This window comes from Panulirus ornatus, chromosome 50, assembly GCF_036320965.1.
Source record: "Panulirus ornatus isolate Po-2019 chromosome 50, ASM3632096v1, whole genome shotgun sequence".
In the NCBI taxonomy this organism is placed as follows: domain Eukaryota; kingdom Metazoa; phylum Arthropoda; class Malacostraca; order Decapoda; family Palinuridae; genus Panulirus; species Panulirus ornatus.
In genome coordinates, this window is record NC_092273.1 from 11058425 (window position 1) to 11078424 (window position 20000).

General features: G+C 49.9%; 1 protein-coding gene across 1 annotated transcript in view; it reads right to left on the bottom strand.

Moving 5' to 3' along the window:
* LOC139764593 (uncharacterized) overlaps positions 1-20000 on the bottom strand; it is a 190073-nt gene that overhangs the window by 80581 nt on the left and 89492 nt on the right. Inside the window, exon 3 of the mRNA XM_071691431.1 lies at positions 6956-7129. Coding sequence (XP_071547532.1) covers positions 6956-7129 — 174 coding nt within the window. The remainder of the gene's footprint in view (positions 1-6955; positions 7130-20000) is intronic.

Consider the following 20000-nt stretch of genomic DNA (forward strand, 5'->3'; position numbering starts at 1 on the left):
AGAGAGAGAGAGAGAGAGAGAGAGAGAGAGAGAGAGAGAGAGAGAGAGAGAGAGAGAGAGAGAGAGAGAGAGAGAGAGAGAGATGGGGGGGAGGGAGTTGGGGCCTGGACGAGATCAGCCGGCGGTCAGGCAATCGCGGGAAGTGTAATTGGGAGTGTTTTGATGGTGTCGCCACTGGCCGGGGGGAAGAGCCTCTCCCGCCCCGCTCTCCCCCGGGGTGATGTTTCACTGCTGGAACGGGAGAGAGAGAGAGAGAGAGAGAGAGAGAGAGAGAGAGAGAGAGAGAGAGAGAGAGAGAGAGAGAGAGAGAGGCTCTTGCCTCACTCCCCCACCCCCAGGGGTATGTGGAGGCTGCAGGAGGTGGCGCGGAACAAATCACCCAACTGTGGCTCTCTGGTCTGGTCGAACAACTGTGGCTCTCTGGTCTGGTCGCCCAACTGTGACTCTCTGGTCTGGTCACCAAACTGTGACTCTCTGGTCTGGTCGCCCAACTGTGGCTCTCTGGTCTGGTCGCCCAACTGTGACTGGTCTGGTCGAACAACTGTGGCTCTCTGGTCTGGTCGCCCAACTGTGACTCTCTGGTCTGGTCACCAAACTGTGACTCTCTGGTCTGGTCGCCCAACTGTGGCTCTCTGGTCTGGTCGCCCAACTGTGACTGGTCTGGTCGAACGACTGTGGCTCTCTGGTCTGGTTGCCCAACTGTGACTCTCTGGTCTGGTCGTCCAATTGTGGCTGTCTGGTCTGGTCGCCCAACTGTGGCTCTCTGGTCTGGTCGCCCAACTGTGGCTCTCTTGGCTGGTCGATGCATGAGAAAGTATGCGGGAACTTCGTCCATTACCCTACCTATCTCATCTCCCCGGCTGTTCCCGTGGCTCACCCCACCACTGGATCTCAGGTAATTTCCACCTTTCCATATCTCTCCATCAGGTAAGTTCACTTTAAGTCACTGTCTTTAAGTAACTGCCTCTCTCTCTCACTTGGTCTCATTCTCAGATGCCTTAACCTACCTCCTTCATTCCGCCTCCATCCACCATACCTCTTTCTTTAACTCCCCATAGTCGACGTTACGACCCCCTGAGCGCGACGTTACGACCCATCAGCGCGACGTTACGATCGTTTCAGAGCGACGTTACGAGACTTGAGCACGACGTCACGACCCCCTTTAAACACGACGTTACGACACTTGAGCACGACGTTACGACCCTTGAACACGAAAATACTACCCCTCGAGCACGGCCAGGAACCTCAAACAACATCGTTACGACGACTTGAGTACGATATCACGCCTTGGCATTTAACGCCCCTGACTCTCACGTATCCTAGCATACAAACTTTCCAGCGTGCAGTGCACACACACCAGCAACACCCGACTACCCGTGTATCTCGCTTCCTCAGCGACAACAGAGGCGCCCCGTGTCTACTTTCTATGGCTTCCTCCTGGACGCCTGCCTCCCCACCTTCCCTATCTTGGGCTGGTCTTCCGGGTGTCACCTGCAGCAGCTGCCGCCAACCCCCCCGCCTCTTTATCTTCGCTCGCTACTCCCCACTCCCTCCACCCCTTCCTCCTCGGTCCCAATTTCCTCCACCCCCGCGCCCTCCTTCCCCACTGGGAAGGGTGTGGGAGGAAGCGGGGGAAGAGAAGGGGGTGAGGGTGAAGCGATGAAGACGAGCGAAGAGGGACGATACAGGATGAGGCAAGAAACCAATTACTTCTTAATTGGGGTTCGATTCCTCCTTCGCCAGTAGCGGTTACCAGATACCGACACCGAAGTCGCTGTTCATGTCACTAACATCGAAGTCGCCGCTCACGTTACTGACACCGAAGTCGCTGTTCATGTCACTAACATCGAAGTCGCCGCTCACGTTACTGACACCGAAGTCGCTGTTCATGTCACTAACATCGAAGTCGCCGCTCACGTTACTGACACCGAAGTCGCTGTTCATGTCACTAACATCGAAGTCGCCGCTCACGTTACTGACATCGAAGTCGCTGGTCTCATGTTACTGATATCGAAGTCGCCGCTCACGTTACTAACATCGAAGTCGCTGGTCTCATGTTACTGACATCGAAGTCGCTGGTCTCATGTTACTGACATCGAAGTCGGTGATCAGGTCACTGACATCGAAGTCTGGGACTAAACAGACACGGTTAGATCTGGTTCGTAAGACAGGTCATCAATGGATAGGTCAGGTCAGGCATCGTTAGCCTGAGCATGGTTAGACTAAGTATAGTTGGGCTAATTATGGCTAGCAGTGGTTTATATAGAAAGAAAAAAAAAGAAGATAGGTGTACTTGTAATATTTCCCTCTTCATGACAAGAAATAATCACTATGACCATCTTTCATCCCCTACTATAGTTCAGGATAGATTAATTTATCTATGGAAACATACTGATGATTCTGAGGTGGTTTCGTAGCTGAGAGTGTGTGTGTATGTGCATGTGTGTGTGTGTGTGTGTGTGTGTGTGTGTGTGTGTGTGTGTGTGTGTGTGTGTGTGTGTGTGTATCCCTAGAAGCAGAGACCACAAGGGGACGTTGCAAGTCCCCCGGCAAACAATGCAGACAAGGTCTTCCCCAGGCACGCCTCTGGGATCAAGGGGGGCTTAACACGCTCCGTTAGCGGGTGAGGAGGTGAGGGAGGTGAGGGTGAGGGAGGTGAGGGTGAGGGAGGTGGTGGGTGGGTTCCAGTTATAATTCCTGGGAGGATTCTGAGGCAGATGAACGCGTCGGATGGATCCCTGGTTGACGCGCGTTCAGGCCCTGCGTCACACAGGAGGACCTGATCTGGGGCCATTCTCAGCGTCGGGAGGATCTGACACCTCCTTAAAACACACACACACACACACACACACACACACACACACACACACACACACACCGACCTGAGCCACGTATCCATCTGTCGACCAGCCCCGACCGAGGGCTGAGCACCTGGGTTGGGTGAGGGCCGACTACCGCGTCAGGGGTTCGAACTCATCAGACGGCCGGGTTGGGTCACGGTCTGCGACGGCTACGTAAAAGCCTGTGACAACTGCACTGACGGACGGCGGGGAATGTATACAAACCCACCCTCCACATGCAACCCCCCAAACCCCCTCCCCGGTACAGAGAATACGTCGACCAACCCAGGCTAATCTCGTATTGAATCCTAATCAATGTGGTGGGATTCGATCCTGGGGGTTCGTGGATAACGCCCCGGGGCTACATACGTGACAGTATGAACCATATGATTCCAAGACAACCCCCATCCACCCAATTCTCCAGGGGGGCTCCGAGGCTGCGCTACATTAAGTAGCATGGAAGTGGTGGACTCGTCCGGAGTCGAGGCTTGTCTGTACCACCAGTGATAAAGCCTCGCCAAGGGTGACCTCATGCAGGCGGAGTCCGGTAACGCATACAGATGAATAAATGAATAACCAAATAACTCCTCTCTCTCTCTCTCTCTCTCTCTCTCTCTCTCTCTCTCTATATATATATATATATATATATATATATATATATATATATATATATATATATATATATATCATACAAACATCTAACAGCCAGGATCGAACCCGGGACCACCCTTGTGCAACAGGCGGGAGCGCTACCGCTAGGCTACGATCGCGTTCATATGCACTTTGTTCGTGTGTATATATATATATATATATATATATATATATATATATATATATATATATATATATATATATATATATATATATATATATAAACGTTCACGATTTACGGGCTATGCCAATCAACGACTGTCCAATCTCACCAGCAGATAAGATAGGAGGTTGGGAATTTCTGGTGGCAATGATCGCTGCGGCAGCTACGTGCACGCCAGTAAATTCAGCGTACGTACGGCTTACGTGCGACCAGTACACAAGACCCTGGAAGGCTGGCTGGAAAGGTGAGAGTCTGGAATGGTGGGGAAGCTGGAAGGCTGGAAGGGTGGGGAAGTTGGAAGGCTGGAAGGACGAGCAGCTGGAAGGCTGGAAGGATGAGTGGCTGGGAAGACACTGACTCAGATGGAAGGAGGGAAGGCAGACACACGAACAGACGGGACGGGCAGACCACTTCTCCCTACGGACAGTCATAAGGGAGGACCTGGACCGTCCTTGGCGATCTAATCAACTGCTACAAACATCCATAAAGATGCCGTTGTTACACTGACTACCTCACACAGTATACTATATCGGATCACAATTTTGCGCGATTCAAGTATCTTCCTATGAGTCCACGGGGAAAAAGAAACACGATAAGTTCCCAAGTGCACTTTCGTGTCATAATCACATCATCACGGGAGACACAAGAGAGATATATAACAGTCAGTTGATATACAACGAAGAGACGTAGCTACGACGCCATTTGGTAAACATGTGATTGTCCAACTGACTTAAATTTCTCTCTTCTGTCTCCCCTGATGGTGTGATTATTACGATTGTCGTTGGTATTTATCCCGTGACTTCAATTTTCCAGTGGACTCATAGGTAATATATATTATATATTTTTTTATATTATTTTATATTTTTTATATATATTTTATTCTCTATTATTAAGTATACATTTAAAACACCCTCTTCTGGCCTTCATACAAACACATATAGCTGCTGGCCTAGTACACGAAGCCAAATTATCTATTCGTTTCACATTTCCTCGATCTTTAATATGTTACCCACTAGTACGCGATACAAATAACTCACTATTCAATCCAATTTGCTGAAATCCACCAGATAGTACCGTTATAAATTTACTCACTTGATATAAAAAAATAACATGGCTGGTGTTTAATATTATTCTGTAATTATTTATATATATATATATATATATATATATATATATATTATATATATATATATATATATATATATATCAAAAATGGTTGGTGTGGTGTGTGTTTAAGTCGCGTGTGTGTTGTTATATATGTATGTGTCAGATTTGTGTTTATGTATTGTGTAGTGGTGTGTTAGTTATCACCCGGGTGCGATTATAATAATCTGAAAATGTTTTCGTGTTTGCGTGAGGTGGTGACTTGTTTTTTTTTGTTATTAGGAACAGCAATAAAAATCCGTTGAGTTGGGTTTATTGTGACATGTGCTTGTGTTGTCTATGTGCTCGTACGACGTGTTTATTGTTTGTATATGATTTCTGAATTCGTTCTATGTGGTGTGATTCGCTTACGTGAAGTGTGTGTGGGTTGTGTGATATGTACGTTTGCTCATATGATGATTTGTGCCTGTGACGTGTTCCTTGCTTATACAGAGTGTGTATCGTTTATACGAAGTGTGTAGCGTTATTCTGAAGTGTGAATTGGTTATCTGAAGCGTACATGCATTGCCTATGCGAAGTGTGTGTGTGTGTGTGTGTGTGTGTGTGTGTGGTGTGTGTGTGAGTATGCGAGGTCATTGCTTATGTGACAAGGACAATGTTTATGTGACTGGGTCGTCATACCAGAACCTAAACTCTTGGTTTCAGTTTTCTCTCTGTTGACAGGTTACTCTATAACTCCTCGAAGTATGACGACCTGAAACCCCTGAGGATGACTTCAAAGTCAGTACTCAAAGGGTTAGGTTGAGCTGTCGTATTCAAGAGGGTGGTTAAGTCCTCTCACTTGACGGGGTTAGGGCACTGTACTCAAGTGGAATACTTAACACCCTTCTTCAGGTGTTCAAGATAATGCTATGGAAACCGTAAACACCACCTCACTGCATACGCGACCCTTGTCATCTGGGCTATCAATACCCCAGTGGTCTACGTACTGTCCATTAGCTTAAGGTCAATCGTCCATGTGTAATAAGCAAGTCGAAGTGATACAATCATGTACTAACTACGAAAGGCTAGTCTTGTACTAACCTCTAAGTACAACTATGTACCAAGCGTAATTCTGGAGGGTATGTTTTCCGTTTTCGTTTCGTGTACGGAAAAAGCGGAACAGAAAACGTGGGTAGATGAGCACCTTCCCTCCTCGCCTTACCTTACCCCCCTCCCTGACACCACCTCCTGGTGCTGACATATCCCGCCCAAAGACGAGATCACACCAGCGCCCGCGTTAGTGGGAGGCTACGGGGGCGAGCCTTCCCTTCCCACCCTACAGGGACGTCGACACACACCCCTACACACACACTCCTCTACCACCACCACCACCACCACCACCGTGCCCTACACACCTCTTAACACACTCTACTCCCGAGGATAAAGGCGAGTCCCCTACTTCCAGAGGGCCATCGCCACTACATCCCACCCCCATCCACACACACACACACTAACGCACTCTACTTACGAGGCTAAAGGGTGAGAGATCTCATTGGCAGAAGGCCATCATAGCCGCCGCCACACACTCTAACGCACTCCACTAACACAAGTTCTCGATACTAATGCTCACGCTAACACGGATTCCCTCGTAAGGTCTGTCGTCCAACCAACACTGCAACTGTTATCGCTGTAATTGCCGTCGCAACTACAATTACCTCGACTACGGTCGTCAGTACCTGCAAGCGCGAGGCACCTTAATCATCATTACATGGCGTAGTTATAACTCTAATGGCATCACTTACCTCTAATGGTCGTAATAAGGGAGGAGGACTCTGGCGTCTACCAATCAGCGACGTTTGATGAAATCACAAGCACAACAAGGACACAGATCTCTCGGTCAAGTAAACAAAAACAAAGAACAACAACACCAACAACAACAACAGAGAGTTACTGGAATGCAGATGAGCTCAAAGTATTAAAATGGGCAAGATAGACAGATAGATAGATAGATAGATAGATAGAGAGAGAGAGAGAGAGAGAGAGAGAGAGAGAGAGAGAGAGAGAGAGAGAGAGAGAGAGAGAGAGAGAGAGTCTTAAGAGTTGCGGTGTCATTGAGGCGAAGAGGAGCTGCGTGGTAAATGGTGGGAAACGGAGGCGGGCCAACGTGAGACAGACACATGCAGCCAATCAGGCGAGGAAGACGGAAAACACTCACCTTCCTGACGGAGGTCGAAGGAGGTGTTGGCAGAGGAGGAGGAGGACGAGGAGGAAGACGCCGCCTCCTGGTGCTGCCTCCTGCGACACTCGGCCTCCAGGCGCAGCAGGAGCATCTGCAGCCACCTCCTCTTCTGAGGCTCGCTCCACGACTCGCTGAAGTCCTCGCCGCTCCCTGTGTGGGGCACGACAGAACACAAGAGACATGGGTGATCCGAGCCGGCATCTCTGATACAACGGGGACGGAGGGACTGACCCCAGTGATACAACAGGGACTGAGAACTGACCCCAGTGATACAGCGGGGACGGAGGAACAGACCCCAGTGATACAGCGGGGACGGAGAAACTGACCCCAGTGATACAGCAGGGACTGAGGAACGGACCCCAGTGATACAGCGGGGACGGAGGAACTGACCCCAGTGATACAGCAGGGACTGAGGAACAGACCCCAATGATACAAGAGGGACTGAGAACAGACCCCAATGATACAACAGGGACTGAGAACTGATCTCCGGGCACGCGAAAAGAAAGGACAGATATGGTCATGCAAATACACGGGTGTCTTTCTCGGAGAATTAGGGCGCCGAGAGCCTTTCTCCCTCATGGTGGTCGACGTGGCACAGGGGCATAACAAACAGCGATCTAAGAGCTATCTAGGGTGGACGGAAGAAATGATGATAATGATAATAACAGAAAAGAACGGAACAGATTTTGATCATGGTGCTCTGCAGGTGTCTGCATGCCCGACTCGTAAAGGTATGAAGGTTACGGGAAAAGGAGGAAGAGGAGGAGACGGAAGGAGGAAGAGGGAAAGACGGAAGGAGGAGGAAGAGGGAGACGAAAGGAGGAAGAGGGGAAAGACGAAAAGAGGCGAAGGAGGGGAAAGACGAAAGGAGGAGGAAGAGGGGAAAGACGAAAGGAGGAGGAAGATGGGGAAAGACGAAAGGAGGAGGGAGAGGGGAAAGATGAAAGGAGGAGGAAGATGGGAAAAGACGAAAGGAGGAGGAAGAGGGGGATGACGAAAGGAGGAGGAAGAGGGGAAAGACGAAAGGAAGAGGAAGAGGGGGATAGACGAAAGGAGGAGGAAGAGCAGGAGATCTGCACAGCTTGAATGATCGGGTGAGGGGGAGGAGGAGGAGGAGGAGGAGGAGGAGGAGGAGGAGGAGGAGGACACGGAACGGTCAATCCCCGAGTGGCAGATCTCCACACAGACGCTGTGGGAAGCAGCGACCCGACGCGTTGTGTCGGATCGTAACCTTAGGGGAGGAGACACGGTGCAGACAGCTAACGAGAGCAGTTCCCAAGATGATACCAGTGGGGCACAGAGAGAGAGAGAGAGAGAGAGAGAGAGAGAGAGAGAGAGAGAGAGAGAGAGAGAGAGAGAGAGAGAGAGAGAGAGAGAGAGAGATTATCAGCAACAACATGCACGGTGTGCAGCGAGGACGGATGGTTAAAGAGAGAGGTTCTGATTCCACTCTTAGTTAAATATGGGGAAGGTGGAGGATGAACCACCCGAGATGTGTGGGCAGCTCCCTAAACTAAGGCAAAAAAAAGAAAAAAAAAAAAGCTAAGGCTGTTCCCTGTAGATAGGCAGCAGCTGTCCACTTGGGGGGTGGGGGAAAAATCACGGCTCTTACGCAACAACCCTCAGCTTCAGGGAGACTAGACCTTTGCGATGGTCGTTATTGGGCTTCCCAAGACAGAATGGAAGGTATGGGTTATTGCCCAACAACATGTTTATGTTATTACAAGGATGACCCCGCGGTGTCCTGAAATTAAACAGAGGTAAACGAGCGAGCGCCACAGAGAGAGAGAGAGAGAGAGAGAGAGAGAGAGAGAGAGAGAGAGAGAGAGAGAGAGAGAGAGAGAGAGAGAGTTATACGGACACAAATGTGTTTTAAGGCACCAGTGAATTTAACCAGGTTATTCCTTCTCAGTTACGAGACGAGGTGCTCAGTAAGCCTGAACTGAGAGGGGTGTATGTTCAGTGCGAGAAAGAGAGGAAGGAGAAGGTGGACGAGAAGGAGGAGGGAGGAAAAAGGAGGAGACTAGGAGGAGGAAAGCGAGATGGAGTGTGGAAAGTGGAAGAGAAAAGAGACTTCAGTTATTCTTTAAAACGACGTCTCTGGCATCTGAAACCAAAACGTAAATTCCAATCATTCATAAACAACGACTTTGGTGTCTAGAATGGAACAGACGTTTCTACCATTCTCAAAAACCTTCCTGGCATCTAGAACAGAAAGGTGATTTGTCTCATTCCTAAAACCGTTTCTGGTTTTTAAAACGGAAAAGTTGTTTCGATAATTCCTGAAAACGTTTCGATAATTCCTAAAAACGTTTCTTGCGTCTTCCCGCATCGAGGACGGAGAAATGATTTCCAGAATTCTTAAAAACGTTTTTTTTTTTTTCCCCTTTTCTTTTCAAACATTTCAGACATTAAAAGTCTGATGGCTTCAGGCCGATTACAGAGAAAGGCTCCTTTGAAGTCGCTGTTCGCCTGAACTCTCTCTACCCTCACGCACCGACGCATGGCTTCAAGAGGCTGAATAGCCTGCCCGTCATGCACCACATCCTGAAGTCAACTGACTGCACGCATGGACCGCGCCTCTCTGTAGCTGCCTGCTGGTCGTAGGCCGAAGGTCGAGCTAGAAAGCGACCATGCGCTGGTCGTACGTACGGCAGGTCGCACCGCAGGGTGGAGCGTCTGGTCGTACGTACGGCAGGTCGCACCGCAGGGTGGAGCGTCTGGTCGTACGTACGGTAGGTCGCACCGCAGGTTGGAGCGTCTGGTCGTACGTAAGGTAGGTCGTACCGCAGGGTGGAGCGTCTGGTCGTGCGCACGGTAGGTCGTGCTGCAGGGTGGAGCGTCTGGTCGTGCGTACGGTAGGTCGTGCCGCAGGGTGGAGCGTCTGGTCGTGCGTACGGTAGGTCGCACCGCAGGGTGGAGCGTCTGGTCGTGCGTACGGTAGGTCGCGCCGCAGGGTGGAGCGTCTGGTCGTGCGTACGGTAGGTCGTACCGCAGAGTGGAGCGTCTGGTCGTGCATACGGTAGGTCGTGTCGCAGGGTGGAGCGTCTGGTCGTACGTACGGTAGGTCGTGCAGCACGTGAAAAAAAAGGGAAGGGGAGGGAGGGCGAATTCAGTGCGTGGATAAAATCCATTTCACTGGTCATAAATACAAATTGGGCAGTGATTGAAAGTTAATAGGTTCATACCGGGCGACCTGATCCCCGAAAATTCAGTCTGATGACGGCATGATTAACGTTAAGCCAAATGGAAGACCATCCACACACACACACACACACACACACACACACACACACACACACATATATATATATATATATATATATATATATATATATATATCCAAAGCCAGGAACCACACTTCTTTCCATGGTTACAAGAAAGGAAGTTATGTAATCGATTTACTGAGTTTATAAATCAGGCCGGCACATGTCCCTATGGCAACCCTCCTCGCGTAAGGAGAAATGGGAGATACTTGGGAGAGGCGGCAGGCCACATCCCTCCCCCTGTGTGTGTGTGTGTGTGTGTGTGTGTGTGTGTGTGTGTGAACCTCGTAAAAGAAAACAGGAACACGTCCCACCATGGGTGATAAACAGAGCAGTAAGAGGGGCGGTGCACAGCACGGCACTAAGAGACACGCGTTAGCTTTCAATCAGTCTCGAGTGCACTCGAGGAGCTGTGAGTGCACTTTACGTTCTATTCTGAGGTCCTTCGCCTTTTGGTGCCTGTACCCCTGGGGTTACTGAGGCTGGCTGGAAGTGTGCTGCGTAAGACACTTCCTTCTAAAGTGCCTTGATGATTATTAACCCGTCTGTAAACCATTTTCTATATCGCTTTATGTCTACACATCTTAGTTTCATGTCGTAAAAAAAAAAAGAAAAGGAATGCTGAACGCCCAATTCGTATGCGTTCTGGGTTGACGACATCGGTTAGAGATGAAATATGTTCCCATCTCCAACTCTGACGAGATGATTTGAGACGTTGCGTCGCTAAACTTTACGATACCTTCGAGGGTAATCTGCGGATGAGAAACGGAGAGCAATATCTGTCGTCTGGTTGGCTGGCTGGTGAGGAGGAGGGAGGGAGGAGAAAGTTGAGTAAGCCTGGCGATTGAAGCAACTGGTGAATGGGGAGGGAAGACTCCCAGCTTCATCGCAGCCGTTGCTGTCATGGTTACAAGACGCACACCCGCCGCGCACACGATGTGGTCCTCTTCCTCCTCCTCCTCCGCTGCTGCTGCTGCACGGGCGACCCACCGCCCTGATGCGAGGGGTGGTAGTCTTTGGGCGTCAGTTACGTGGCTGACTCTCTAGCGTCGTCGATGGGAACGTCAGCTTCTCGGCCGACGGCTCTTTCTCAGTCACCCTCTCACGAAAATATATTCTGGTCGCATTTCCAACGCCACCTCCTCTCATTCCTTCCTCCTCCTGTTTTTTTCCGAGGAACGAAAGGAACTGTAGACAATTCAAGTTTCTGTTGACCTCTGTTGAGAGATCGTCTTGCGACGGGAGCGAGCACAGCAGGGTTGACCAACATGCCTTCAAGCGGTGTGTCGTGTCGTCGTCTGGGAGCTCCTACAAACTCAGATGGAAGGGGCACCACTCTGCCTTTATGTAGGACCGAGGGAGACATATTCATGATGATGTTGATGTTGGCTCGTTCACGAACAAGTTGGGTGTTGGGGAGCAAGAGGGAGATGAGGTTGGGAGGACAACGGTGCTGTCCTCCAGTATAGGGGCGGGTGTTCTCGACAACCCGAGGGGCCGGATATATGATACTCCCTCGGTGAGAGCATACGACCCTCAGTATGACCCATGGGTGAAGGTATACATCCTAACACTTTTGCCTTCGGTATACATTATGACCCCCGCCCTCCTCCTCCGCCTCCTCTGCGTTCCTGAAGCTGTGATCTGTTTAAGAACCAGGTGGGGTAACTCCGGCAGGAGGGGTTCATTTCATGATGACTAATGATGACAATCTTGACCCTGCCCTGTGGAGGTCAGTCAACGTCTGAGTCCACGGAGGTCACATGGGGCTTTGTCCTGCCTTTACCTTGATAGGTAGGCGGCGGTGGCGGTGCGACACGCGTTGCTGTGAAGCTTAAAAGTTCCGGCAAGCCAACTGTGAGGAGGTACTCGAGGCAAAAGGGAAGGATAGGAGCCTTCAGTGGGGGACCTCTTCGAAGTTCTGAGGCTGGTCTGCCTCTTTTGTATATGCGTGCGTGCCTGTGTGGAGGTGTCCAGAGGAAGGGGTGGGTGGGAGGGGATCCAGGCTGTGTTAATTTCCTCTCTCAGCCTCACTGATGACGTGATAGCAGGAGGACGGATGACGTGATAGCAGGAGGACGGATGACGTGATAGCAGGAGGACGGATGACGTGATTGTGGGAGGATTGATGACCTGAAAGAGGGAGGATATCGTCCTCGGCCGTTGGAGGAGGAGGAGGAGGAGGAGGTGGTGGTGGCTGGGGAGGGCCTGACGGACACAAAGGCGTACAAAGTTATGCAAAGATACAATAAAGCGTCGCGTCCTATCGACCATGTATGAGAGAGAGAGAGAGAGAGAGAGAGAGAGAGAGAGAGAGAGAGAGAGAGAGAGAGAGAGAGAGATGGATGCAACTACACGAGAATAAACCACACCATACCTACAGGCGTAAGTGTGAAGCACATGAACGCCCCATACTCTTCCATGGCTATACAACAGAACGCAGCCAGGGGGCGAGGGAGGGGTGAATCGACGTAGCAGGCGAACAGCTGACACAAGGAGGGCATATGATCCTCAGCCCATCAGCCCTTCCTTCAAACGACCTCCTGGGCCCCTCTCACCGCAGCGCTCAACTGCCACACCTACACCAGTTTAATCTTGGGGAAAACACGAGACGGGTTGGTGAGGACGATGACTCGGTTGTGTGTCTGTGGGTAGGAGGGTAGGTTGGCTGGTTGGTTGGTTGGTTGGTTGGCTGGGTGATTGGTTGGTTGGTTGGCTGGGTGATTGGTTGGTTGGTTGGCTGGGTGGTTGGTTGGTTGGTTGGTTGGTTGGCTGGTTTGTTGGTTGGCTGGGTGGTTGGCTGGTTGGTTGGTTGGTTGGCTGGCTGGGCGGTCGGTTGGGTGGTTGGCTGGGTGGTTAGGTGGCTGGTTGGTGGTCAGCTGGCTAGGAGGGCAAGAGGGGGAGCCAAGCCCAGCATGAATAATGAAGTGGCATGTGACACCACACACACACACACACACACACACACACACACACACCACCACCACCTCCAGCATACAGCACCTCTACCCGGTGTGCTCGGTAAAGTCGAGGCCCCAAGAAGCTTCGTCTTGAGTGGCTCTCTCGTCTCTCGGGGTTCACTCTCACTCACTCGGCCGTCCAAATGTTTGTTTTGAATTATTTTTCCACCGCGAGAGCACCGTGTCGATGTTGCGCTGGCGAAGGTAAACTGCCACCCCCCATCCACCCTACCCACCCTCCTTTTGAGCCCGAAGGTACGAAGCTTTGGGGACGCCGGTAAGACGCTTTGGGGACGACGGTACGACGCTTTGTGGACGACTGTACGACGCTTTGGGGACGACGGTAAGACGCTTTGGGGACGACGGTATGACGTTTTGGGGACGACGTTACAACGCTTTGGGGACGACGGTACGACGCTTTGAGCACGACGGACGTGGTTACGACACCTTGAGCAAGACTTTACGACCCTTGGGTAAGATTGGCTAACGCAAAGCCATCCCACCCAAGGGTCGCACCGTCGTGCTCAAGGGTCGCACCGTCGTGCTCAAGGGTCGGACCGCCTTGCCCAATCATCGGACCGTCGTACCCAAGTGTCGTACCGTCATGCCGAAGAGGCTATTATACTAACACCGTTACCCAAAAGATTGATCTATTTCCTTACGTGGAAAGGACCACAGTTGAGAGCGAGTGATCAAGCATTTTCCACGAGTTCCGGGGGGGGGGGGGGGGGGGGGGGGGGGAGTAGGAGGACATGAAACACGATGACTTCCCAAGTGCACTTTCGTGTAATAATCACATCATCAGGGGAGACACAAGAGAGACATGTAACAGTCATGAGATTGCACGGACACTCTTGTCAACGTGATGCTGTGACGGGGAGCAGATGCTATCCCCGCACACATCTAGGTGAGGGCCTGGGGCAACCTGTGTTTCGTGCTACAGAAAGACTGAAATAGATGGTTGACCTTTGACAATTTCTGCGCGGAGGGGGACAGATATATTTCTCTCATATGCTGGAAGCCTCACGGCTAGTAACTAGAACACATCTGACTTCAAACGCACGAGTCGAAAAAAGAAAGAAAGAATAAATGAATATTTGCGCAACTGAATGAATATTTACGCAGTGAACCGTATATGAGGGTTATGTGTAGTTTACGCACATGCGTTAATGTGTGTGTGTGTGTGTGTGTCCCCACATAATTGAGTCCTGTATCTTGTACGTGTGTAGAAAGCGTATATGCCGTGGGATGCAGGGACGACCCGTGGCCAAGATGCCCCTCCATATATATATATATATATATATATATATATATATATATATATATATATATATATATATATACACACACATATATATGAGAAAATGCCACAAAAAACCTCGGCCACTTCTGAAGATGTTCTTCCGCCATATCACATTCTCTCTCTCTCTCTCTCTCTCTCTCTCTCTCTCTCTCTCTCTCTCTCTCTCTCTCTCTCTCTCTCTCTCCTTCGTTATCAACGTTTCATGTTACTCCATATGAAACTGGCTCGGTGACCTGTGCAAGTAAAAAAAAAAAAGAAAAAAAAAAGACAACCCCAAAAAAACGAGTACCCGACACTTCGCGTGGGATGGACTTCCTGCTACCAGACGAAACGGTACAGTGGGAGAGGATCGATGCCTGACTTAACGGTACAGTGGGAGAGGATCGCTGCCGGACTTGAACGGTACAGTGGGAGAGGATCGCTGCCGGACTTGAACGGTACAGTGGGAGAGGATCGCTGCCGGACGGAACGGTACAGTGGGAGAGGATCGCTGTCGGACGGAACGGTACAGTGGGAGAGGATCGATGCCTGACTTAACGGTACAGTGGGAGAGGATCGCTGCCGGACGGAACGGTACAGTGGGAGAGGATCGCTGTCGGACGGAACGGTACAGTGGGAGAGGATCGATGCCTGACTTAACGGTACAGTGGGAGAGGATCGCTGCCGGACTTGAACGGTACAGTGGGAGAGGATCGCTGCCGGACTTGAACGGTACAGTGGGAGAGGATCGCTGCCGGACGGAACGGTACAGTGGGAGAGGATCGCTGCCGGACGGAACGGTACAGTGGGAGAGGATCAAGAGGGACTCCCACCCTCCTTTTCTTTTTTTTTTTTTCAAAGGATTTACTTTACATTTGCAAAGCGCATGGTTACGGTACGACTCCCTAAGCTCGACGGTGCGACCTCTGGGCACGACGGTACGACGTCTGAGGACGACGGTACGACCCCCTAAGCTCGACGGCTCGACCCCCTAAGCACGACGGTACGACCTCTGAGCACGACGGCACGACCCCCTAAGCTCGACGGCTCGACCCCCTAAGCACGACGGTACGACCTCTGAGCACGACGACACGACCCCCTAAGCACGACGGTACCACCCCCTAAGCTCGACGGTACGACCTCTGAGCACGACGATACGACCCCTAAGCACGACGATACGACCCCCTAAGCATGACGGTACGACCCCCTGAAGTCCGACGGAACGACCCTTGGATGTGGAGGCTCGCTGTGATCTGCGACGCAGACGCAGCGTCGAGCGCGACGTCGCGATGTTCTCCATTCCCTCCTTGTGTCATTTGAGGCTAAAACGCTCGAGGGTTCGCGGGATTAATAAAAGACTGGCGTGGATCGCGCGCCTCCCCTGGCGTGTTGAATCTACATAACAGAACAACTTGGATTCTAACAATATTTATTTTCTCTCTCTCTCTCTTCGCTCTCGTCTTGCTTCCAGGCAGGATCTTACCTTTCCAAGATGTGGCAAAGATGAGAGGGGTTGCAAAGGGGAACCCAATTCTCCCAATACTTATATATAAAAAAAAAACCCTTCTGCTAATTGTAAGTTTATTTCATCCCGGACGCAAGCGGTGCGTCGACAAATGGCTGCTTACAAACCTAAGTCCACTTGTTCTATAAGGCCAGTTTACGTTGATGATAGTGAGTCAGTAGGAAATGGATGTTGACGTCCAGTTTACGTTGAGTAGATGGGAATGTTGCTCCAGTTTACGTCATAGATGAATGTTCATACGTTGAGAGATGGGATGTTGTCTTACATAGTTCCAGTTTACGTTGAGTAGATGGGAATGTTGCTCCAGTTTACGTTGAGTGGATGGGAATGTTGCTCCAGTTTACGTTGAGTAGATGGGAATGTTGCTCCAGTTTACGTTGAGTAGATAGGAATGTTGCTCCAGTTTACGTTGAGTAGATGGGAATGTTGCTCCAGTTTACGTTGAGTAGATAGGAATGTTGCTCCAGTTTACGTTCAGTAGATGGGAATGTTGCTCCAGTTTACGTTGAGTAGATAGGGAATGTTGCTCCAGTTTACGTTGAGTAGATGGGAATGTTGCTCCAGTTTACGTTGAGTAGATGGAATGTTGCGCTCCAGTTTACGTTCAGTAGATAGGAATGTTGCTCCAGTTTACGTTGAGTAGATGGGAATGTTGCTCCAGTTTACGTTGAGTAGATGGGAATGTTGCTCCAGTTTACGTTGAGTAGATGGGAATGTTGACGCTCCAGTTTACGTTCAGTAGATGGGAATGTTGCTCCAGTTTACGTTGAGTAGATGGGAATGTTGCTCCAGTTTACGTTGAGTAGATGGGAATGTTGCTCCAGTTTACGTTGAGTAGATGGGAATGTTGACGCTCCAGTTTACGTTCAGTAGATGGGAATGTTGCTCCAGTTTACGTTGAGTAGATGGGAATGTTGCTCCAGCTTACGTTGAGTAGATGGAATGTTGCTCCAGTTTACGTTGAGTAGATGGGAATGAAGGTGATTCCTGCTCACCTCTTCCGTCTCCAGACTTTCTCTGGCTTACTGCAGTGGTGAGCAGTCCAGGGAACCTACGATTTCCAGCACCACAACGACGCATGCTGGACCTTGAGCGAGTTGAACATTCATCGAGTCACTCAGACGGAGGGAAGATGGTTCCAGGGTGATCCTTCTCATTCCGCAGACAAAAAAAAAATCTTGAGCCCCAGCGTAAATCAGATTCCGAAACCTCAGAAAATATCGAAGTGAGAACAAGATCGAGAGAGACTGAAGAACATGAGTGGCTAGCAATCTACCTTAGTACGAGAGAGAGAGAGAGAGAGAGAGAGAGAGAGAGAGAGAGAGAGAGAGAGAGAGAGAGAGAGAGAGAGAGAGAGAGAGAGAGAGAGAGAGAGAGAGTACAACGTGAGAGGGTGGGGGTTTCATGTCTTCGGCTGGCGGCGGCACACCTGCGTACGACAAGTTGGGACCGTCGACAACGGGTGAGGTAGAGGGAGCGTGTCATTCACGCCCTCTCACCCACAGGTGTCGTGGTCTCACCTCACCCACACACTGGATGTTCTGGGGACCTGACTCAGTCCCCATCAAACCATATGACTCACAGCTCATGGATGAAAGGCAAAGCAATGACAACCCTAATTACCTTACACTACCCTAGGGACACGGCTTCCTAAAGCAAAAAACAGCATAGGTAAGGTCTAAGCCTATGTATATACCATAGGGTAAGGTCATTTCAAGGTGGAGAACACGAGAATAAACGAAGTGACATCTATGAACACACCGGGAGGATCTTTACCATCATTCGCCCACATCAAAGTCTGCTGTAGTTCACAGGGCATATTTGCATATACCCAGGCGATAGCTCCCCCTTATCCCAGCACAGGAAGCAGGCTCTCTCTTTGGCCAACGCGCCTCGTTAGTTCTGGGTAAATAGTGAGGAGAATATTGGTGTTTTTCTTGGCGCCATCCCTTAGCCAGAGACCTCAAGGCGACGTGCTAGCATCTCCTATGTTTGACGTGAGGTTTTGAGACCATGTGGAACGAGGAGAGTGGGGGGTATGAGGTGGGGTACCAAGACACAGTGTCTGGGTAGTGTCTGGGTGGAGAAGGAGCTTGGGACCATACAGAGGTCCTGGGTGAAGGAAGAGAACCCAGTACTGGTAACATTTCCCAAATACTCTGTTGAAAATCCTCACAGTAACTGCCGAAGGTGTGCGTGTGACTGGGAGGAGTGCGAGAGTAAACAATGGAAGGTCGAGGGATATCGTTCATCATCATTCCTCGGAGATGCTGGCATCGAGGAGCCAATCTTACCATTCTTTACATCGTCCTGCACGGTGAGGGGGTCGTCTTTATTCACAACATGTGCACAGTTCTTGGCAGCTGACGGAGCTGAGGAGTGATGCATTGCCTTCTTTGTAAAAAAAAACTGAGCAACACGGCTGCAATATTCATTTCCATGAGCACCATGGCACGACCCCTTGACCTGATGACTGTGGACACTACATTCGTTCTTAATGGGTCATCATTATTCGGGCAAACAATGATTGCAAAACTATCATGACCAGTTCCTATTGTAGTCGAACATTATCATCAGTGGAAAAAAAATATAAAAAAGCTTACGCATTTTGCATACGCTGCTCTCGGTGGACTAAAGCGATCTCTTCTACTGGCGATACAAATTGACAGATGGGAAAATCTGTAGTCAAACACACAAATGGTTTTTTGACATCAACAGTATTATGACACAGATCCAGAAAGTATCTTTCCAACGACCAACGTGATGGTTATACAGTGCTTGCGTCATACGTGGAAGTTCACCAAGAGCTTTATAATACATACACACACACACACACACACACACATATATATATATATATATATATATATATATATATATATATATATATATATATTGTTCGACCTTTCACACTGGCAGTGCCTAAGCCGGACATCGCCTTCGACGTGAGTGATCTTATATATATAACAATTTGCTAAGTTCTAGCGTGTAGGGATGAGTACAGGGATCAAAATTTTCTCACTGACTACTTCAGTGCGTACGATAACATATGTTATCTGTGATCGCTTCCCTGCAAGTACGTACAGCTGCAGTTGGTGATATGTTGAATTCTTTTCTCTCTCTCTCTCTCTCTCTCTCTCTCTCTCTCTCTCTCTCTCTCTCTCTCTCTCCTTTCACTGGTGCTGCTCCATCTTTCCCACACTCGCCCCACAAACGACATCTCATATGTGTGCATGGACGTAGAGTCGCGAAAGAATACACACACACACACACACACACACACACACACACACACACACACACACACACACACACACATCCCTTTGACACTCCTGGACGAAAATGTACCAAAACCCAATGAGATACACCAGCACCATCTATATCTGAGAGTCCCAACTACATTCACTTTATATTTCTTTTTTTTTTCCTTTCTTTCTTTCTTTCTTTCTCCCAGCCGGCATTCGTGGGCATCCAAGAGGAATTTCCTGGAGTATGTGATATTGTGCGTATTCAGAATATCTCTCCGCTCCGGCTGAGGTTCCCCAGCGGGGGAGGGGAAGGGTCAGCAAGGCAGGACGCCATTTCAAATATTTACAGTAACGTGATTTTGTACCTTTTTCTCCCTTTCTTTGTTTTCTTAGTTTGTTCGTCTGACGTACAAGCGTGGCTTCGTGACCCGTGGCTTGATGGCGTGCAATGAGACTCTAACGACAGGTAACCACATGGGGTTATACGAAAGGGGTAAAATCAGCCCAGGGACTTATCTTGGGCACTTGGTGTGTCAACTCTCCTGTGTGGAGGAGGCAGGAGCGACCCACGGCCCAGCGGGAGACCTGGGCGGACGATCAGGTACCCACGTCGATCAGCGAGGTGTGGATGGGAAGATCAGCATGTCCTTCTGAGGGTATCTGTGGGCACCTGGAACCACAGGAAAAAAGAAAAAACTTGACAGGGGCTGACAGAAGGCTCGCGGGCGAACAAGTCGTGA